The sequence below is a fragment of the Schistocerca americana genome, chromosome 2 (assembly GCF_021461395.2).
Source record: "Schistocerca americana isolate TAMUIC-IGC-003095 chromosome 2, iqSchAmer2.1, whole genome shotgun sequence".
Taxonomy (NCBI): domain Eukaryota; kingdom Metazoa; phylum Arthropoda; class Insecta; order Orthoptera; family Acrididae; genus Schistocerca; species Schistocerca americana.
The window spans coordinates 700,965,906-700,989,724 of NC_060120.1; the positions used below are offsets into that span (position 1 = coordinate 700,965,906).

General features: G+C 43.1%; 1 protein-coding gene across 1 annotated transcript in view; it reads left to right on the forward strand.

The window, feature by feature from the left end:
- The window catches only part of LOC124594353 (rho guanine nucleotide exchange factor 12), a 1,115,193-nt gene that overhangs the window by 872,228 nt on the left and 219,146 nt on the right, over positions 1–23,819 (forward strand). Inside the window, exon 22 of the mRNA XM_047132720.1 lies at positions 22,943–23,017. Within this exon, the coding sequence (XP_046988676.1) occupies positions 22,943–23,017 (75 nt within the window). The remainder of the gene's footprint in view (positions 1–22,942; positions 23,018–23,819) is intronic.

The following is a 23,819-nucleotide window of genomic DNA, read 5'->3' on the forward strand; positions in this document are numbered from 1 at the left end:
CACACCGCTGGCGCGTAATTTACAGGAATTGCGTAGCCTTTTGGTCGCACATATATCTGAAAACGAACTGAGAACTTCGCGAGTCCATGCCACCCAGCACTGCTGCTGTACTGTGCTCTGAAGATTGGCCAGCACGTTATTACACAGATGGTGATTATCAGTGTATTTCGAGCGGATAATAGGCAGTTGTAACGAAAACAAAGAGCAACAATACCAATTTAAATACAGAAAATTTTATGCGAACCCTTGGGTATTAGCAGGTAAATGCGCGCCTATGCGCTCGCGCTTGCTTTTCTAAAGATCAAGTGAAGAGAATTCTTTTGGGATAAATTTAGCACAGTAACCAACTAAAGAGGGTGACACAAGAGAGGAGAATCGAGAACGCTGAACTTCAGGCGATGGACCTCGCTCTATGGTAGAAAACGTGATCATCGTCGTCGATCGTTGGTGTAGCGACAATGAAACTGATGTATGCCTTTCCTTCCTTTCCTCGAACTTCCTGGAACGGGTTTATTATATGCTTCCCGTGTTCTGTAAGAAAGGTGTCTTCCCACTGGAGTTTTCAGCGCAGCTTGTAAGTAGATACTATAACTTTTCAACTGAAGATTTTGACTTTCATTTCCCTGCTTTGCAGACGTAAACAACTAAAACTAATGATTTCAGATTATGACCTTCAGATACATATTTATCTTTTATAGTTGTCAGGATATTTGTATCCACGGAAGGAGCCTAACAGAAATGTTTCATTAGATATAAATAGTTGGACTAGGGGCGCCAGTTTTCGAGACGCGCTCGTGTATCAGGTGCTTTAAAACTCTGACGGAGTAAAGGGCTGCTTGATTGAGTAGGCAGGAAAAACTAGCGGCTGCCCAGCTGAGTGCCTCGGAAATAGCCGACGAGTGAGTGGGCACGGCGCACTGACCGTCTCAAGCCGCTCTTCATCTTGTCTTCCTAATACAAACTTCTACCTGCCATGCGCCCCCTTTGGAGGGCAGAAGCTGCGTAGATCATGCGCAGGCTTTCAGAAGACGGCATGCGCAAATTGTTTGGAGCAGCGGAAGGGACGTATTTAGATTGAGTTGGGTCGTCGTCCTAAGACCAGCCCCGCTAACTGAAAATGTCAGGAGAGTACTCAGGTTGCAGCATCAATATAGATCCTTCCGTGTCGATCTCATGCACAGCTGTTCGTTGGAGCGCAAGAGCGCGCCTGTCGTAAAGTGCTCGTCCACTGCAACTGAATTGTTGAAACTCGTCACAGCCTAAGGATGCAGTTAAAAAATCGACGAACAGTCGAATCAAGATACGTAACGACAAAGAGTTACCTAGTTTCTTTAAGTCGTTGTAGTATTAGGTAGTTCCTCCTAAGAGCAAATGGATAAAACATGCGGATGGGAGGGGGGGGGGGGGGGCAGCAAGAGGGAGGCTCATACTGCCGAGTATCTTAATGAGAGTATCCCTCATAGAGCCTGCTCGATACGGCGTCGAGTTTAGAGCAGAACGCCACCACAACGAACTGCTATAAAACGAACCAGATAAAGGCCTATGTTGCTGCTCTCAGTAATTTAAAAAGATCGCGTGTCACTGAGATGAAGCATTTCGGCTACCGCTCTTTCATTGTACCATGTCGACCGGGATGGTAGGGAATTGTCATGTCTGTAATGAGTTTTCGATCTCGGCAGGGGTGCGTAGTCAAGGAGAAACGGTAGGAACCGAGAATAAAGTATTCAGGTGTCGCGAGAAGAGATAGTGTGTTAAGAGACAGTTACATTGAATAGTAAAAGTTAGATAAAGGTCGATGGAATTAAGAAGTCGAAATGGTATAATAAGAACCTCATTAATTAATAATGTGCAAGGAAGAGTAGTACGAAATCATTAAAGACCTGCCAGGAAGTTCCAAATCATTATAGAAGTTACGCCTGAAAATGTAGTGGGTCAAACGTTAAAGATGAGCAATCACGCGCCTGTGATCAGAAACGGTGATCGCCATGAACTGTGTCTGTTTTAACCCAACAAGTTACTCTGCCCCTGGAGTTTCTAGTTCGTTACTGTGCGTGCACCACCGCACGTACACAGCTCGTTGCCATCAATGTAAATTCAGACATAGTACAGGGCAGATATTCGAAGTTGAGAGATAGTTTAATTTGATAGAAATAGGCTTTGAAGGGTCACTGTGACCGTGCAGTGCACAATGTGTAACTGTTCAATCGCTGAGGGTGAAGTACCTTTATGTTAAAGTGGTACATAGAAATGCCATTTTACTAACGGAAGATGCGAACAACTCAGTCGTGATAGTGACGTAAGTATCTATGTTGATGAAAGTTATTCTGTAGCTGATACTCCTGCAGCAGTTACGACAATGTCGAATCAGATAAGTCTGCTGAATACTGAGATAGCGATGAAGAAAATGCAGTCGTCACCCTAAGAATATTCATTGTTGGAACACAGCTGCCCCTAATACAAGAGGCCGGCCCGTTGCCGGTAACTCTGTGATCCATAATCCAAGAGTGGATTTGCCGAATGGATGAATTTGTCGACTATTGAGAACATTTCAGAGTATTTGTGTAATACATGCCTTCCATTAAATCAGTAGCTTCTTCATTTAATTAAACTGCAAATAAAATCTTCAGAGACGCATCACTTTAAAGTATCATCACTGTGAAAAATGGCACCAACCACAGTAAAAATAGTTCAGCAAGGACAATGACAAGCGAGAGAGAGCAGACTGAACCATCGTTACGTTAAAAAATTGGATATTTGGGTACTTCGAAATTGTACTACCAGCCCATGAAGTAAATCTTAGCTTTGACGAAGTCTGCTTGTAGCGCAGCGTCAAGTTTTGGATAGGGAGGTGGTATTTTGAGAGATGCCGAAGCTAACGAATGTTAATGCGAAGTAAATAGTGCGCTAAAATATGGATCTGCAGCGTAGCGTTATATATATGTTCGTGCCGTATCTAACGTACTTCTCATTATGTAAACTAAAACAGCAAAGTAAATTCGGAAAACCTAAAAATGAAGTCGCCGGCGAATAGTTCGAATAGTTGCTTACACATATCATCTGTGAACTACAAAGAATGCAAGGGAGTGAACTACATAGTGTTCGCCCCGAATTCTCCAATAAAGAAAGACTTCCATTTGCAAGGCATTGCTGGACAATACATTATCCACTTAGTCACAATATATAATGGTTCAAAGGATGATGTTCGAGAGAGACATATGGATTTGGTTCCTTTGCTCACCTGTGATTTGCAGTTAGCTGTCATTACATTTGCGATCGATGAATAAACATTCTAAGTACAGCGAGTGATATTAAAGTGTTCGTAACTTTGTCTAAATAACAGCTCTCATGCCACACTTTGCTGCTAGTGTAAGCTGTGAACGGGGTTGTGTATAATTTCTAGACACCTGAGCTCTGCATGAAATCTTTTTCAGGTTGAAGTGTCCCAATCGCTTGCTCTCCTTGAAATGTTTAGGCCTAATACCTACCTTAGCCGTCTCGCTTATCCTACGAATGCTATTAAAGGACAGTGCGCGCGCGCGCGCGCGCGCGCCTAGAATCTATCTGTCAGAATTAAGGAATATTCAAGCGCTGCGACGTCAGCGAGTCGCGTCTTCTTTAAGCGCGCCCAGTGAATGAGAACTGAAGCGAGCAGAGGGTCACGCGACCGGAAGTGGCGTCAGCATTGCCGCGGTTCTGCGAGGGCTCCGCCCACGGAGCCGAACAGCGGCCATGACGCGCCGCCTAAACCTGGGACTAGCTGCACCGGCCTCACTGTTACCTTTTCCGCAAGAACCATTTCTCAGTCTGCGTACTGGTATAGGCGACAAGGGGCCATTTTAAACACCTCCGCACCGTAAGTGTTAACTGTTCTCGTGTTTTATACGTTGTTGTTCTGGGGTAGGGTCACTGTTATTCCCTTTCACGCGCGAACCCTAACGCCCCCCCCCCCCCCCGGACTCCTATAACAACATAGTACTTGTAATAGTAATAATAACCATTCGTGAAATTTTTTAATATATAGTGTGTGTGTGTGTGTGTACGCGCGCGCGCTCTGCCTGGTGCATCCACGTCGGCTAGCATTTGAAAAGTGTACAGTGTTGAACATAGCTTGTACACTTACGAACCAAAACTTTACTACCATCGCTCACTGCGAGGGTCTATGCTACCTGGTAGCGCTGAAGACACGTGAAACGGTAAGAGAAGTACATGGGCGGAGCAGATACGATTGGCGAATCATTCTAAGGACGATAAATGGCGCAAATGCAGATATCCTCCGACTTAAGCGACTTTGACAAAAGCATTGTTGTGGCCCAGTGCCTGGGGGTGACGAGCATCTAGGAACCACGGAAGAAGCTGGTCAGCTGCTCGCATGCTGCTGTTGTGGGCATCTATGGGAAGTGGTTGAAGAATGCTGAAACCACGATTAGCCGACAAGAAGTTCGAAGTCCATACCTCATCCCAGAACATCGGTGCCTTGCCCACCCTGTTAAGCAGGATAGCCGGCGATCTGTGGCAGATCTTACGACAGAGTACAGTGCTGGCGTAGGCGCAAGTGTTTTGGAACAACCCGTTCAGACCACAGGGTCGAACATGGTGCCACAGCAGAGGAACCCCTTTGTTTTCACACGGTGACCCAACAACATCGGCAATTACGATTACAATGGGCATGGTACCATCGACATTGCACCGCGGATCGACGGAATCGAGCCATGTGGTCGGATGAATCCCGTTTATTCTTTAATTGGGTCGATGGTCGTGTCCATATATGCCGTCATCCCGGCGAACGTCTACTCGAAACACGCAGCGCTCCATGGATGCAGGCCACTGGGAGCAGTATTACGTTGTGGGGACATTCACTTGAGCTTTCATAGGAATGTGGTAATAATCGAATGCACCCTGTCAGCTGTGGACCATGTAAACATTATTAGGCGACACCCAATCCTTTATTCTTGATGCCGTCCCCAAAAGCGGTGGCATCTTCCAGCAGGATAACTGTCCGTAACACAAGGCCAGAATCGTGCTGCAATGGCTTGGGGAGCATGATAGCGAACTCACTTTGATGTCTTGACCATCACATTCGGTTTAGCTGAATCCCACGAAACCCTGCTGGGACGCTATCGGGCGGCAGCACCGCGCCCACAAACCATCCGCCCGTAAATTACAGGAAGCGTGCGAGCTGTGCGTAGGTATCAGGTGCCACAAACCCCTGGAAACCTGTTTGTAGAGTCCATGGCACGCACATTCAGTGCTGAATTGCGTTCTAGAAGTGGGCACTTTTAATTAGGTGGTCAAAATGTTTTCGCTCATCAGTGTGTGTAATTTTCTAGAATCCTTGACCTTTTAGGTACTACATCTGTCCTTGCACTTCACTCTCCGAAAGTCGACATTCAGAAGTGGAAACACGTAAAAATGTAAACTCTCTCAGTAAAATGTTCTTTGGAAGGGGGTGCGCTCATGATCCACATTCTCCCTTTCACCACATTCACTCCGGAACTGACCTATAGAACCAGCTTCACAACAAGCACCGTGATTATTAATCGAAAAAAATCTGAAATCCTATTTTCCTTCATCCCAGTGCTTACCGTCTACAGCAGGTCTGTACTCCTCGATCTTATGGTCGCAGGCGAATATTCTTAATAACTTCGTTGTTGACTTTCTGCGAGCTCGTCCTTTTTACTCCATCCATATGGTCTCCTACTATTGATTCGTAGGTTCTGTGTTGTTTTGGGCGCCGGAGAGGCTGCGATCAAGAATTGCATATGCCAGCCACACTCGACCTTCTCTCATTTTTCAGTAATACGAAGTATATCAAATACGGTACCACAGTCATTTTCATAGGTAACTCGATAAGCAGGGCAGTGTCCGATATTCATCAAAACGTGGGCATTTACATAACGTGCATTGTCTTTCAGTGGCCACTGTCACTGCCCAACACTTAGTACCGCACTGTGCAATTCTGCTGTCGGCTAAGGCTCAGGAATTCTCCAGTGATTTCATTTCTTGTCCCATACAGGTGATGGATATAGCGGACGTCAAGTAGTCGCGCCTAACGTCTCACTAAACACTGGAATAACCTGTGCTAGCGGACACGCTTTAACTGCTATCCCAGATTGAGTTGGCGTTTCATGTATTACGGAGATCGGTCCACACTATTTTTAAGAAACTATTCAGCACATGGAAGTGATGCCTGGTGTTGATTCGTGAACGAAACAAAATATTCGAAATTCCTAAGTTTTTTATTTTTTTCAAATCTTGCCGTTGTAGCTTTGGTGCGGAGTATGACACAAGGGTTTTGGCTTCTACCTCAGTTTTTGCCAACGTTCTTAGTGTTCATTAATAACAGCTCACCAAGCTTTTTCGATTTGTGTTACAGTGGTAATGTTAGATTCATTGCTGTGTTGACTAACTTTGGTGGTTATAAACTAACAGAAAATGCGAGTGTATTTTCGATTTCCGTTTTCTGGCCTACGTACGTATGTGGGATTCCATACACCAGCATTAGAGGCTTCGCTCTTCTTCGTATTCGGCCTACTCCGTTTTTCATAGAATCGATGTATAAGCCATCCGTGACCTCGAATTAAATTCTATTTTATTGTTACGATTTTGTACCATTATTCCTAAGTCTTCGATAAATTATGCGTAATCGAGCGAATTGTAAACTGTATAATGCGTGAGCAAGTTTTGTCTGGTTCATACAACATTGTTTAGGTTACTGTTAGGGTTTTAAGTACACTTCCAACTTGCATTCTGCTCACAGGCAGAAGTCCACTTCTTTTTAGTACCGAATCTACTCAGTTCGAATATCACAAAATCGTTGTATAAAATGCAGTATCGTTAGTTGAAACTACGTGATATACAGGGATCGTTATAGAGATCGGCGATCGCTCGTAGCATTTATACACACAATTTGTCTAGATTGCAATGTGTTTATTATTTATGACGCGTATGGGCGGTAGCTGTCATCAGATCTAAGAAAGGAAAAAGAAAACACAAGGAGCAGTTCATAACACAAATTTGTATTGTCTCTGAATGAATTCCTCCTTCTGTGTTTCCCTTTTTTCCCAGTTAGGTTTGATAATGGCTATCCCCGCAACTAATTATAAGGAATAACAAACACGTTGCGATGTAGACAAATTCTGTGTGTAATTTCTTCCGAACTCTCTGATATGTCGGCCTACTATAGATCGTACGTCATTCAAAAGTAATTTGCTTATTGTTTTATAAAATGTTTTTATATGGAAGTGGAAAATATTTTCTTGGCGTTGTGGTGCAGCTGTTAGGAACAAATTTTATTGCCTGGTATCTGTGAAGTGTTCCATATTTTTTAGTAAGTCGTTCGCTAGATTACCTTTTTTGTGTTAGTGGTGGTTGCCACGCTATAGTAAGCGTCTGGTCTCAAACGTTGTCACGGAACAGGGGTTGTGCGCAGAGTTAGATGTTCGAGCTGGGCGGTCGAGAGTGGGGGTGGAATTCTTCTGCAGCACACACAGTACAGTTGCATGTGAATCGGTCGACCTGGCGAAGCCCAGTGGCCAACAACTGCGTGGTTGCCTGCGCGCGCGCGCGGCCGGAAAGTTACCGCGCCAACAGAACGAGTAATTAAGGCGTGCAAATAGCGTCGCTGCGGAACAGAAAGGAAGAGGAAAGAGAATAGGTGAGGGGAGGAGAGAGGCGGCCTCGTTTGGCGCACTCCATCACCGACTGACAGCCGGCGCGCCACACCCTGTCCCTGCCCGCGTCTGCCCCGTCAATAGCCCGGTCGGCGCGCGTGACCTCCGCCGCGGCAACCCCCGCTGTGTTGTTTACTTGCGACGCAACGCCAGCAAGATGAAAATTGAATACCCGAAACCGAATCCCACTGTCACGTTCACGTGTCAGCCCAGAATCGATTTTCCTGGCCGGTTCAAATATTGGTTTTCAGAGGTCAGTTGTTTAACACAAATGGTGGCCATGTATAAGGTGTTCTGGTTTAGTCAGCGCGTTGAAGTGAGGCTATCAACACCTGTGTAACGAGCTCACCGCACAGAACGTTACTCACCTCTTAAAAGAATACTCGACTTTGTTTGGAAAATATAGATGGAATACTGCTGGCGGAGTTCGCGCAGAAAGCAGGGCAAGCGTGGAGACCGGTAGTGGCGGGGGCTTTGGGAGAAATGTCGAGCGCTGTAGGGGAAGCGCCGTAATAAACTGAAGCTTACGCACACATTCTTTTTTTGTTTGTAAATATTAAACGGGGCCTCTCCACGCCCACACTTGCATGGTGACGATTGAAAAAAGATGTCGCCTCTGCTTTGGTTAGTATCTAAAAGAATTCCGCCGAAAATGCAGCGAATATTTTCGCTTGGCTTGTCAACTGTTCGTAACTTTCAGAGGAGTGTCAAGAGTGGTGAATTTTGTGTAAAACCTACACGTTTCTCTTGATGCCATGTTAAAATTTTCTTCTTTTATCAAAACTCAGCGGAGTTCACACCGGCTTACCTCACTAACATGTTGTTTAGACACAAATGCGAGGGAATTCTGAAACAGTGGGTTCCTAAGTTCATTAAGTGAGGAACTGAGGAAAAGTAATGTCAGCATCTTACGAAAAAGCACATCCTCGGTACAAAATAAACTTTTACGGTCTTCGCTTACTTCGTTCCAAAATCTATAGCATTTCTCGTTTCACCAGCTACGGATGGCCCTTAAAAATTACCTTCTTTCATCGAAAAAGTATGTACTTAGTGGAACAACACGGTAGATAATGAAGTTTTGCATATTAACCATACGGCAAAATATTCTGTTTGCATGCTATCATTTGCCAAAATCTCATTACGACATCTTAAGCCGTTCATGAAGTACGAAGAACGTTGTGGATATTTAACACTGTGTTTATCGCTGGTGCGGCACGATCGCAAATGAGTGTGCTACATCATATCAATTTCCTCGAGGTTGGTGACTGACAGACCTGCACCCAAGTCTAATGAAAAATTCATATGCAGTAACTTATTACGTAATATGCACCAAACGCAAAATCATAAGGATCCCAATTTTCATTGCAAACTTCTTAGAATTTCGTGCAGTGTCGTACTTCCACGTAAATATCACAATAACCATGACCATTAACGAAATGATGGGCACATCATCCTGAACTAGACACATAAAGCTGTAACGCAAAAAAAATTTTTTCACCTAATATTTACTGTAAAATCCACTGAGAAAGACTGCGGGGCGTGCGCTTCGATTCTGTCATCACCGACAGGCGAAAGATGGCAGACACTTGTCAGCCTCCCCTTCTGAACAAACGAACGAACTCGCCCAGTGCTTTGAACGAAAATTGGTCACTGCATTTCGGCCACCGTCTCCTGCGTGGACATGTGTCCCTTCACCGGTGCCGTAAATCACGACAGTGAGGTGATGTGATGTGTACATGCCAATCCGTTGTCTGGAACCAGAGCAGACTTCGCAGTATGACGAAAAGGAACTGTCGTATTTGGAAGTGCTTTGAATGAAATTTTCCGATTTGTTGTATCTTCGCGGACAACGTGTGTATAGGGGATAATGTACCACTCGCAGCTACGTAAAACTGTCTAACAAACTGTTGGTACAAAGATTCCAGCCGACAGGCACCAGAGATGAGCGTCGTGTTTTGTCCATGACAGACAGGAATTGCCTCGGCCAGTGAATGCAGGTCCGTCTCAACCAGGTTCCAAGCGAACGTTGAGACGGGAACTGCATACATCGGGCATTTGGAATCTGCTACCTGGCAAATGGCCTTAGCTCATAGCGGCACGCACACTTACACGTCTTCAATGTGCGCCGCAACACTAAACAGTAGTTAGGTCTGACGAGTAGCAACTTTCCCACGTTCCAAATAATGCAAGACGGCGACTGCATCGTAATCCCAATGCGGCGTTTATCTTGCAGTGTGTGGTGTAGCTCAAGCCGGAGGTGCTTCAGCGAAGTTTCGCTTACTGGGAACGTGAACGAGTATGCTTATTTCAACATTCTGACACCCAAACTTACAGATGTCACACACTCGTATCGGTACCAAACGCTGTATGTCGATAGAGTAGTAACCAAACCACCGGCTTTGTTCGTGCTGTGTGCTGTCGGCTGGTAGAACATGCGGAAGCGGTAATCAAAAGTAGCACCAGAACTACGGATCCAAATGGAAAAGCGTATCTGTGAGCAGTTGTTTAAGATCTCGCACAGGTGTGTTGGTAGACTTCAGGTTGTACCAAAGATCCCACGTTTAACCCCACTCAAGACAATTTTTTTTACTGTTTTCGCGTGAAACCGCTACACAAGAGAAGATTTTTCTGACATGTAAAAGGATTTTTTGGAGTTTGTAGCAATGTTCATTTTGCAGACAGCTTTCGCTTCGTTAGTTGAAAGTAGCAAACTATTCAACAGATTTGTGTAGATAGGTGTGGTGTTCCATCGGACCAAGCATTGCACTCTTTCCTGTATCATTATCGTATACTCTCTCCCATAAGACAATAGCCGAGTCTAGGCGACTGCTTGCATGCGTTCAGAGTTTGGCGAACACTCAGCCATCCAGTAGTTAACAGTTCTCAGATTGACCCCCCCCCCCCCGCGGCCACCACCACCACCACCAATCTCTCCCTCCCCCCCCCCCCATTTTAATACTACGTTAAATTTCTAGTACTGCCGGTGAAACACAACAATCGGCACCCGCACCATTTGGCAGCTCCGCGGTATCGAATCATTAATGATCGGGCTCAGCTGGATATGGCATACCTGAGAAAACTTGCGCACCATCCTCCTTACTGAACAAAGACCACTGTCAAGGCTAGAGACGCTGTTAGAAGGTATTAGCTTGATATCTCCTGTGGGTTGCTATTTTTTCCAGTGCGCTTGCTTTAAATTGGGTGTGTATAGGGTTTCCGTACGTAGTTCAGTGAATTCGTAAGGAAGCGGATAAGAAGCCTGTTCAAGAGGAGAAGTTTGTAAAGCTCACTCACTCCAATTAATGCATGCGGACCCTTTCCTATAACCGCCTACGTCTTTTGTAAAAAGTGCCTCGTGGTAAGTGCTATGTCGTCATTGTTTTCCAACGTGTTGGAGAAACGGAATAAATGAGAAATTTCCAGTTGAGGCAGGAATTCCTATTCCTGTGCACGGAATTATGGGATCTTTTGTCAGCAGGCATTGTTTGTGTACGAGAGCCATTATCAGCAAAGAGTGTTTCAGCCGATTTTTACAAATCGACCAGGTACGCAAAACAAGTATAGAGTGTCTTTCTGATAACTGTAAAATTGGATTCTCTTCAACAGAAGAAAGAAAATGAATAAGGCCTTTTCCGTCAATCCACACAAAATGACATCGTCTACGTTAACCAACGTCCTAAAAAGCAAGTAATACTCTGACAATCCAATAACAACTGTAGTGCGGTGCAGCACACTAAACGGATGTTGACTTTCGCAAGTGAAATCCGGTCTCAAACCTGACAGTTTCTGATGGTTGTTGGAGCGTTTACAATAACAACTAGAAGCGGTGTTGAGAAGTCGTTTACGATAAACTTGATTTCCAAGCCTGTGGATAGGTATTATGCGTGTGCACGAGTGCCCAACGGCTAACATTTGCGGACAATAAATAGATATACCACGTAGGTTCAAAAGTCGCGAGACTGGAGTAATAAAAAATAGAGAAATTAAAAGGGTGTTTCAGTGCTCCAAATCTTCTGCGTACTTTGCTCCCACCTGAGCACAATGCACCGAACATTGATAAAACCATCTGAAACTGCAAAACCTCTTTTGGGAAAACAATAAAGAGGACATAATCCGTCCGCACGTCCACCATTTAATACTGACTGGTCGAACGCACATTTGTTTGCAGTTGCTAAGGGCGCTTTACACCCTGATATTTTCTCAGACTTGGATGTTCAGACAGTATTTACACAAACTAATCGTTGCGTGTGAATGAACCGCCGACAGAAAAATTTGTCAGTCAGTATGTGTGTAGGGTTTGTGCGAGTCCGGCGGGGCTTGGATTGACGCAGACCAGATGAAATGTTTCAGTAATTCATACATTACAAGAAATGTTTCTGGACGATGTGACTCAACGATGAACGCGATAAAAACAGCAGATAATGGCATTAGCACTTACCGATTTACTCGATACAGTGTTATTTCTCCGTATATAGGGCGTAATATAAGGTTTTAAAATTCAACTATTGTTAGAGCTGTGGCAGCTCTCAGCAACGGGTTTAGTTTGTGTGCAATAAGCGTTTAAATAAACTGTGTTCTCGAAAATTTTGGATTTCGTTGGGTGGAGATGTAAGATTTTCGTGCAGTCATAACTTTACACCAAGCTTTGTTCGATATCCTGTTACAATGTTGTATACGCATTTTGTGTTACATCGGCTGAATTATTCCAACATTTTCTTACACCAACTGACAGGCGTCCGCATTTGAGCCCGGGCAACATATACTGGGAACAGATCGTTTCGCAGCTAAATTTTCACACATAATCGAATGTGCTGTGGTTTCCAACACGCCCGCAGATGCTTTTCTTTCACGGTAAGGAACAAGCAGGTTACCGGTACCTCTGGTAAAATAAAGCTTTAAAATAACGTTTTAACGCGTTCAAGTTTCAAAGAAACACTCTCCGGAAAGTCGCAGATCTTGATTCATACATGAAATCTTTCCTTGCATGCAGTACGTCTTTCACTGATGTGAAGTAAGTCGACTTCATTGTGATCTTTTAAAGTATTCATTTATGCGATGTAAAAAACAACTACTTCGTCCCCGTTTCGTTTTACTCTTCAGTTGTATTGAAGACGACCAAAGTGTGTAATGACTATCTTGAATTGAGTCTACCTTCGTCATATTCAGTAACTGGAACGTCTACGGAGGCTACGCCGACGAGCGATTCCTTGCCTCAGCATTGCCGGAGTTGGTTTCTACTTAATTTATGGTGAAGTTTTTATAACGTCACACCGAATGTGACGGAACAGGAAATAATGGTACGATGGTGGATGAGTCAGGAAGAGGAAATAGGGGCACTTTTTTCTAACAGGGGGAACCTATTTGCCGCGACCATTTCGGAGGCGAGAGGACAGACAGTTTAGTAGCGGACGGGCAGACGCTGGAGCGGCAGCGACTGTGGCCTTTGGAAGGGCGCCAAATGCCACTGGAGCAGCGCTGGCGGTGGGTTCGGCCTTTGCGGGCAGCCGGTCTGCCGCTGCACGTGCCCCGGCCGCGTACGGCCAGGCCCCACCCCCACGTGCAAACCACGTCGCCACAGACATCTCAACTGTCTGCAACCAAATGTTCGCCTCGGTATTGCACATTATACGTCAGGTTTCACTAGAGGAGTACAGTGCAGCTCTTCTGCACCTACAATCTACGAACTATTGTTAGGTGCAACGCGGAGGATGCTTCCCATTGTATCACATATTAGGACTTCTTCTTCATCTACATCTACATTTATACTCCGCAAGCCACCCAACGGTGTGTGGCGGAGGGCACTTTACGTGCCACTGTCATTACCTCCCTTTCCTGTTCCAGTCGCGTATGGTTCGCGGGAAGAACGACTGTCTGAAAGCCTCCGTGCGCGCTCTAATATCTCTAATTTTACATTCGTGATCTCCTCGGGAGGTATAAGTAGGGGGAAGCAATATATTCGATACCTCATCCAGAAACGCACCCTCTCGAAACCTGGCGAGCAAGCTACACCGCGATTCAGAGCGCCTCTCTTGCAGAGTCTGCCACTTGAGTTTATTAAACATCTCCGTAACGCTATCACGGTTACCAAATAACTCTGTGACCAAACGCGCCGCTCTTCTTTGGATCTTCTCTATCTCCTCCGTCAGACCGATCTGGTACGGATCCCACATTGATGAGCAATACTCAAGTATAGGTCGAACGAGTGTTTTGTAAGCCACCTCCTTTGTTGATGGACTACATTTTCTAAGGACTCTCCCAATGAATCTCAACCTGGTACCCGCCTTACCAACAATTAATTTTATATCATCATTCCACTTCAAATCGTTCCGCACGCATACTCCCAGATATTTTACAGAAGTAACTGCTACCAGTGTTTGTTCCGCTATCATATAATCATACAATAAAGGATCCTTCTTTCTATGTATTCGCAATACATTACATTTGTCTATGTTAAGGGTCAGTTGCCACTCCCTGCACCAAGTGCCTATCCGCTGCAGATCTTCCTGCATTTCGCTACAATTTTCTAATGCTGCAACTTCTCTGTATACTACAGCATCATCCGCGAAAAGCCGCATGGAACTTCCGACACTATCTACTAGGTCTTCTTCCGCTTCCATTCTTCTGTGGAGCGCGGGAGGAAAGAACGCTTGCATGCCTCTGTGCGCACATTCTCTAATATTGTCTCCGCGGCTCCACTGCAGCGATATATACGAGATTATACACTGATCAGCCAGATAATTACTGCTACTGACCCATTATGCATATAAACCCGTCCAGGCGATAGCAGCGTCACCTGGCAGTGAGTGACTGCTAGTCAGACACACGCACGGTGCATGTAGTATCAGTGCGCCTGCTGTCCGTATGTAGAATGGGGAAGCCGCGCGATTTGAGTTTGATCGATGGCAGACTATGATGTCCTGGAGGCTCGGCACGAGCATTTCGGAAACTGCACGACTTGTCATGTGTTCCAAGAGTGCTGTGGTGTCTTGAAAACATGGCCAAACCAAGGTGAAACAACAAACAGCGTCGTCCGCAGCTCGTGGTCGTGCGGTAGCTTCCCGCGCCCGGGTTGCCGGGTTCGATTCCCGGCGGGGGTCAGGGATTTTCTCTGCCTAGTGATGACTGGGTGTTGTGTGATGTCTTTAGGTTAGTTAGGTTTAAGTAGTTCTAAGTTCTATGGGACTGATGACCATAGCTGTTAAGTCCCATAGTGCACAGAGCCATTTGAACCATTTTTTGAACAAACAACGTCCAGACGTCGGGGGGTTGGGCGACCACCCCTTATTACAGATGTCGTGTGTGTAAGAAAAGCGAGGTAAATTCGTAGAAGTGTGTTTCTTGAGGTTATGTCCTAGTTTGCCTAGAGTAGATCCTCAATAGAGAACTGAAAGATGGTCTGATTTCCGTAATACTGAGGTGTCATATGAAAAAAGTGAAAGAAATGATTAATCTGAAAAAAAAATTTCAGGTGCCATCTTGAGTGTCTGTCTGAGCAACTTTTTCCCCAAACATTTGCTTTGCAGAAAGACATTTCATTCTTCGGCAGTAACAAGATTAAACATGAATGTTTTGCAAACTACAGTGACACGGAGTGGAGTATCAGAAGTGCTTCCTGTGGGATTGACATTTTCTCACAATACGTTTGATACATCATTTAGCGCAAAGGCACACTGCTCAGGCGTGGGCGCGCGTTGCGGATCCCCCTAGTTGGCCGCTAGCAGCATTCTTTATAGAGGCATTTACATGGTGAAAAATAACGTACATTTTGGACAGCGTCGAGTATCGAATAGTACCCAAATAACTCATGGTCGGAAACAGTTGCTGTTATAAAGATCTAGCGAACTTGACAATGCTCTGCAATTGCTAATTATGGATGGGAATGGTATATACATCCTAAACTATTCGTCGCCCTCCCGTTTGCCCGTCCTCAGCCCTCCCATCCGCCCGTCTGGATGTTCACTAGTGTATCGTGTAAAAATGTGCAGGAAGTCGGTCAATTAGTTTCTGGGATGATGGTAACAAAGTTAAACAATGAGTTGTCTTTATATAGCAACCTCGTTAAATTGATGATGGTGTTCAGCGGCGAGCCACAAATCGGTCTTAGACTTACTGTTCCCGGTTTCTTCATCAGACGGCTTCCATACTTCCGTCAAAACATATGATAGATCGGTTTACGGTGATAAACAGTAATGCGCAGTTTCAAACTAATGAAAACTGTTGCTGTACATAAAACTTAAAATGCTGCAGTCGGGCATTTGACGTAATTTGCGTTCTAACACAAGTCTGTAGGGCGACCGCCTTTATTACAAGTTTGTAACTCTGGATTATTGTTTGTCCTAGGGCATCTCACAAGTAAACCAAGTCGTCATATGTTTTGGCGAAATTATGAAAAACATCGGATATTTGTTTAAATTAGAAAGTGCTTTATCAGTGAAGTAACCTACAGCCAGTTTGTGGCTGGCTGCTGTACACCAGCAACGCTAAACCTTGTTTGCTCTCAAGAGATGGTTACCACCCGGGACGACTTCACACTACTACACTTTATCGGGTATCCATAAAACTACTGCACCAGGATGCTGGAGAAATGTTGCTGCTTCGTTGATAAAAACTTGTATTCCTATTCAAATCCTTGCTGAAAGCAGCAGCCTCGCAGACACCAGTGATGTAATAGGGTCGTCAGTAGCCTTCATTGGCGCTAATCTTCTTCCTCACCGAATTAAGTATGTAATCTATTCGCGTCGTTGTCAAAGAAATTACTTAACCATTTCGTCGCAAGCAGTACATCACAAACCTCTAATACAGCGAATAAAATGATGGTTGTTCATAAATACTGCGGGAGTTACATTAGAATTGGAGAACGGTCAATTTGACACTTGTTTCGGCTGATGTGATACATGACCTGTTATTCGAAATTCAAATATCACAAGAATTGAGGGTCACCCAATATTTTTGGTTATCCCCTAACTTCAGAAGAAATCTGCTTCTTTCTCGCTTTCGGTTTCCGTTAATGAGTGTCAGATAAGAAAACTTTCTCATTACAGTAGGGAACTATGAGCTGCGACGAGCCAGAAGTTATTGCAGCCAGACTGAGGCGACGTAAACAATATAGCACAGACAATAAAAAAAGTAATAAATAAAAAAATCGTCCCTGTAGCACGCGATATCAGCCTTTTTCGCTCTCTGTGTTGGCGTTTCTCGCATTGGTGCTTAAGTACTGCGACAAGTTTAAAAGTCTGTGAACAGTGTCGCTGTACATCATGTGATGCAGCTGAGCTGTCGGAGATCTTAATACATCTTACAAGCATGGGTGAGCCCAGGAATTTTTGCAAGAGGGGACAAAATTCAGAAAAAGCCATTTCTTTTTATATAACTGATTCGGTGAGTAAGAAAACGTGTTGTACCCCAGAAACAAACTTTAACAAGAGAGGCACAAAATTTGTTATGCATCATACGACTGATAATTATCTAATTAGTATTTATAAGACAAATTACTTAAATATCTTACCATAAGCATTTTAACTATATATGCAAAGTCGTCTTTCATGTTATTAACAGGAATTTGGATGCCACCCGTTCGATTACAACTCCTAAAATTTCATTCTCATGTTATTAAATCCAGGGTATCCAAAGAGTTACGAAATAAAACTTCAAAGCGTTCGCAAAAATTTGTAGCCGTACAGTGTTGTATGAAACAATTAAAAATCTGAAACTTAAAAAGACAGAACCATTGACGAAACCCTGTTGACTATCAGCAAAAACAACCAAAATTACTGCTCCTCCTAATGGTGGAAATATGTAAGCCTAATTTTCGAAAAAAGCTTTTTAGATTTAATGCCATCTACATTATTATCTTTGCCTACGACACAAATCGGATGACGTTCAAGGCTTTATTTCATCACTGTGATTTTTTATTTTTTGATACTGGCTGGCATAACAAAAACAGAACAAATCGGCTTTTGAAATCCACTATTTTTATCTTGGCGACGGAAAGTGTAATCTTGGTCCTATAACCGACTAGACCAGGAATAATCAACCTTTTCTACCTACAGCCCGCTTTTGTGTGTTTGTTGTAAAATTCCGCAACCGCTAGCAGTTCAGCAGAAATGATTTGTGAATTAGGAAGGAACGTTACTTTATAATATGCGTAAAGCAGAGTTCCAGCAAGTTAAACCATGTAATAATAATTACTTACAAAATACTTCGTCCAGATTTTGTTAAAGCCTAATGAAAATGTTTTCAAAACTTGTTCTGCATACCGCCCACCGTGAAAGCAGGAACGCCCACTAGTAAGGGCGGGGCGGGCGGACACGGTAAAGTCACACTATTTACCAGTGCGCCACAGGCAGTGTTGATCTGCCGCTTATCACCATGATAGGCAATCGTTGCTGTAAATTCCAGTGAAATACCTAACGAATAAAAAATATGTACCTAGCTGGATTCCAGGATGGCGGAGAGTGAGTGACTTAAAAGCGACTGTTGAGCGCAGAGCGATGCGTATGTTGTGTATAGTGACAGATCTCGTCGACGACTTGATTAATATGAGCGTTAGTTGGTAAAATAAAAGATCCTATGGCGCATTTGAATCTCCCGATTATCTTCGGCTTACCCTGTGTGGGGGAATAAAGATAGCGGCGAGCCGTTAACCCGGTTCCGCTGCCCCAGGCGACCAGACAGCCTGCTCAGCGGCATAGCGAAGCGCGTGCGTGTTTGGGGTTACTTGTTCACTGAAGAATACCAAACTGATAAGTAGCCCTTTCGCCCAAGTCCTTCCGTAAACACACACGTCGCAAATTAAAGCACGTGTTTACACAATGTCAACATATATTCCGTGCCTTTAATTTGTGTTCTCATTCTTCATTACATACATGTTATTAAAAATACATCACAAATTAAAGATAACAATGCCAGACTAACAAAATACGGTACTACGATGAGACTCCACACCAGGAACAACAATTTTAAATTACTGTTTTTCGCATTTATGTATTCGATATATTTTATTTCTACGGCATTAATTGGATCTGATCTTTTAATCTTTCTTTCACGTTCTGTTCGAAGTTATAAGTTGTGCTGTTCCAAAGTTAAATTACTGTGTACTGCTGTATGACATATTATTGAAATTGCTGCTGTGTTTCTTACGTTTGGGTATCTCAGGTTTTCACTCCTTAGTATTATTCCTGTTGTGTTCCTTCATAGTCAAGTCCTTAGTCAGTTTTCCTATTACTGTATGAGATCGGCATTACTAATTCATCTACGGGTTACAGTGGTGATATTTCGGGTTGTCATTTTAGGGCAAGTGATCCTTTTGTGCACCATATTGGTGTGTTATTTCATACTACGTGAATTGGATAGAAACGAGTGTGATGTCTGGGAGGTTTCGTCATAAAATTAGCTTTGTCTTAGTTTTTGTATGGTACTTCTTTCTTGATTCTGTGTAAGGTGCGTACCTCTCTCCTGGTTCTACATGTTCAAATGTACGAATAAACGATCTCGCCACCTATTTACTCGTTCTTCATTAATAACTGATTGCCGATTCTAGAGTTCTTTGCGGAAGTTTCCAATAACATTAGCCATGAACGCTATAATAAAAAACCAGAAACCTACATGTATGATTCTTTCTAGGTGGTAGGCAGGTGTCTATTTGAACGCCTACTGAATAGCACGTTATGCACTGATCTTCCTCCCAGTTCCAGCTGAGTTCTTCCTGGGAACATACAGGCAATCACCCGAGATTGTTGGAAGTCAAGCTCTTAAACAGGGCTGCAACTTTAGCAACTGTGTGACACTGAATTTCGAGAGGTTGAAACAAATCAGCAGACCAGTTGCAAATAAAGGTTTATTGGAACCCTTCACGTAGGTTTTGACATTTTTAAAATTGCCTTCAGAAGTTGCAATTACCTAGTAGAAATAAATTTTGGTAACTTCATTGTGAAACAAAGAAAACAACATGTACAGTTGCTTGTTCCTCTCGATTTGCAAGGGTTTTATTTTCAGGCAGCTGTCTGAACTGAATTTCTTCAAATGTGGGGAGATGGTAGTTTTGAATTTCCCACAAGTAGACAAGTGATACATCGTCATAGGGAAACTGCTGATATCCTTCTGATGATAAAGTGATCGAAGCTGATCTAGGATGAAAAGTATTGCTGATGTTGTGGACAAGTTCATTTTGAAATAAGCACACATCATTCTCCTTCAGGCAATCGTGTTTTCAATTGTAACGTACTAACAGCTCCTGCAGAACAGGAAAGGGAGGCAATGACAGTGGCACGTAAAGTGCCCTCCGCCACACACCACAGGGTGGCTTGCAGAGTATAAATATAGATGTAGAATTATTGGTCTCATTAACTTCCGGTGATGTTAATTAGTTCTGAAATGTCAACCATTCACAAAGCTGATGACAACAGTCAGAGAGCAGAGACGAATCCAGTCAAAACATCTACTTTCTTCTTTTGTATGGGAAATTATTATAAAATAGAAGTACAAAATGAGAAACCTAACAGCTTGATAAATGTTCTATTGGTTACATTTAGAAAATACGGAGGAAGAAACACTGGCCACACAAAAAACAGCCTATGAGCTAATTTAGGAACAGGTATAGGAAGGCTACACACCCAGCAGAATGACCTCTGGAAATCAGACAGGCTAAAAACCTAATTCTCAGTATGAAAACTAAAAAGCAAATGCCGGGATGCTTCCTCTCAAATACACCCAGCCAATTACTTTCCAAATCATTCGCATAATCTGACATTGTACTATATATATGTGACTTTGTTGTTAACAACACATTGTAATTTGACGTTCATTCCTTCACTTTGGATGGAAGAAGACGACAAAGATTGTTTTTTCTACTTCCTCAAGTTTGACCGATATCTAAAACCTGAGCTTGTTTAGCAAAGAAATTACAAATGTAACTAGAGGATTGTGACAAGATGTCCATCATAGAGATAAGTTCCACATTGACATCCCATGTGCAATTTATGTTGAAGTTACAGTAATGTTTCATATACAGTGCTGATTCGTTTATTACTAATCTACTGTTTACTTCACATAAAATTTGTCTTATTTCAGATGCATTATCAGGAAATCATATCTGGCTTCTCATGTTAAATTTTGAACACATGCCAGACACTATCCACCAGTAATCCTGGCCCAACCACTGTGATGTAGGGTTTGATTTACATTGCTTAAATTGCTCCAGGTGATCAGTGATGTGGTTCATTCCTCAGTACCACAGCAAAATTTTGTCAAAGTTGGGGTATTACTCAGTATATTTTGGCAGATAAATGTCGGAACTCATATTAACCAATAACTTGTTAATATAATACAGTGTTTTCCCCAGGGTTCTTCACAAATGGAGAATTTCTTGAACTATTGGTTAGTATAGTAATCCTCACAGAGAGGTGCTTCTCTCCCCCTGTGAAGTTGATTATGATTACCACCACCACCACCACCACCACCACCACCACCGCCGCCACGTCTTCTCCTTGATACTGAGCAAGATGCTGTGTTAGTGTTGAACTTGAAGCTGTGATAAAACCATTCACATTGAATTTTCTGTGGCTTCTTATAGTATAAATAAATAAATAAATAAATAAATCTGTTTTATACTGACTAGTTCCTCAATTAGACTTTTTTTTTTTTACAGACACAGTTAGTTTTGTGAGACCATGCAACAGGTGAACTTATAAATACAAAAGTAAAAAGTTGTCTGATCGAAACTTACAAATGTGTCCACTTTAATGACTCAGAATTTCATAGATTCTGTTTTGTTCTTCTGTTCACCCTATTTCATCAGTTAAGTAGGTACAGTTACTCTGTGGTATTCACTCTTCCTTTATTTTTGTTTCATTAATGATTACCTGTAGATAAAATCAGACATACATTACATGATCAATAGTATCCGGACACCTGGATGAAATGACTTAAAAGTTCGTGTCACCCTCTATTGCTAATGACTGAATCAAATACGGCGTTGGCACACCCTTACCCTTGACAGCTTCCTCTGTCACAGGCACATATTCAGTCAGGTGCTGGAAGGTTTCTTGGGGAATGGCAGCCAATTCTTCAGCGAGTGCTGCACTGAGGAGAGGTATTGATGTTGGTCGGTGAGGCCTGGCACGAAATCGGTGTTCCAAAATATCCCAAAGGTGTTCTATAGGTTTCAGCTCAGGACTGTGTGCAGGCCAGTTCATTACAGGGATGTTATTGTTGTTTAACCACTCCACCACAGGCCATGCATTATGTACAGGTGCTCAATCGAGTTGAAAGATGCAATCGCCATCTCTGTCTTGAAACATCAATGTAGGCCTGTGCTGTGATAGTGCCATGCAAAACAACAAGGGATGCAAGCCCTCTCCATGAAAAACACGACCACACTACACCACCCCCCCCACCACCCCCCCTTCTCTGAGTATCGCTGTGGGCACTACACACCCTGGCAGATGACGTTCACCAGGCAATCGCCATACCCATACACTGCTAACGGAACACCACATTGTATACCGTGATTCGTCACTCCACACAACGTTTTTCCATTGTTCAATCGTCCAATGTTTACGCTCCTTACACCAAGTGAGGCGTCGTTTGGCATTTACTGGCGTGATGTGTGGCTTATAAACAGCTGCTCGATCTTGAAATCCAAGTTTTCTCACCTCCCGCCTAACTGTCACAGTACTTGCAGTGGATCCTAATACAGTTTGGAATTCCTGTGTGACAGTCCTGCTAGGAGTTCGCCTATTACACATTATGACCCTCTCCAACGGTTGGCGGTCTCTGTCTGTCAGCAGATGAGGTCGGTTTGTACACCTTTGTGCTGCAGGTGCCCTTTCACGTTTTGACTTCACTATCACATCGGAAGCAGTGGATGTTTAGGAGTGTGGAAATCTCGTGTACAGACGTATTATACAAGTGACACCCAATCACCTGACCACATTTGAAGTCCGCGAGTTCTGCTGAGTGCCCCATTCTGCTCCCTCACGATGTTAATGACTACTGAGGTTGCTGATATGGAGTATCTCGTAGTAGGTGGCAGAAAATTGCACCTAATATGAAAAAGTATGTTTTTGGGGGGTGTCCAGATACTTTTGATCACACAGTGTATCTGATTGTAAAATTCTGCGTAAACAAACACTTAGACTGTCATTGTGAATTTATTCCTCAACAAGATTTAAGGAAGTGAAATATTTACTGCAGTGTGTAACAGATTTAATAATCATAGCCATTCAACTGCCACTGTGCCTGTTTCCATATAAATGTTTTTCTCTCATTTTCAGTGATGTGGAGGTTGAAAGTCAGGGTCTTTCATACAATAACTCGGGAAGTTCCTCAAATTCCAGTCTTTCAACAAGGTATGTATCACAGCTTTCTGTATTTATGCACTTTGCTTACTGTATGATGTTCCATATACCTGTATGCGGAGTGGGAAAGCGTATTGGTGGAAGTAGTTACGTCTGTGATAAGAATGTTTGAATAAGCACCACTGCTTGGTAAAAGAAACTTAATTTTATGTACAAATTTTAACTTAAAAGCATGATGAAACATGGAATTTTTTGTGTTTTTATAGCTGCTCTTAAAAGCTTCTAAAACGAATATTAGTTTCAGCCCTGTTGGTCTATGCTAAATCATTATCATTCATGTAAACTGTGAATAGTTGTATACTTTATGGGGTGTAAACAGGCTTACTAATTTGACTGCTATGTCGAATGGCCATTTTTGGTTCTTGTCATGTAGCAACGTCCTTAATGTTAGTGGGCTAGAATTATGGTATATGGTTCGTAGTGCCATATCCTACTAAGGACAGAAATTTGTGTACCTCCTAAAAAGTATTTTCTTGCAAGATAGCTGCCCTCTGTGCCATAATGCAACACCATGTTCTACCGGTATGGCATTCCTCTATACTTTCAGCTTCTTCTTTAATAACAAGTATTTTTTTCTTGTTCTTCATAGATGGTGTGGTAATGTTAGAATCCTTTTTACATCTCTGACACTGATATACAATTTTACACATGTAGTAACAGAGTGCTGCAAGGTCTGCAGGGACAGCTAATTCCCTTATACTCAAATTTTGATAGTTTTCATTGGTGATATTAGTCTTGCTGAACAGTTTTAGTGTTTCATTGCATTTCACTTATTGTGATAATGATGATTATT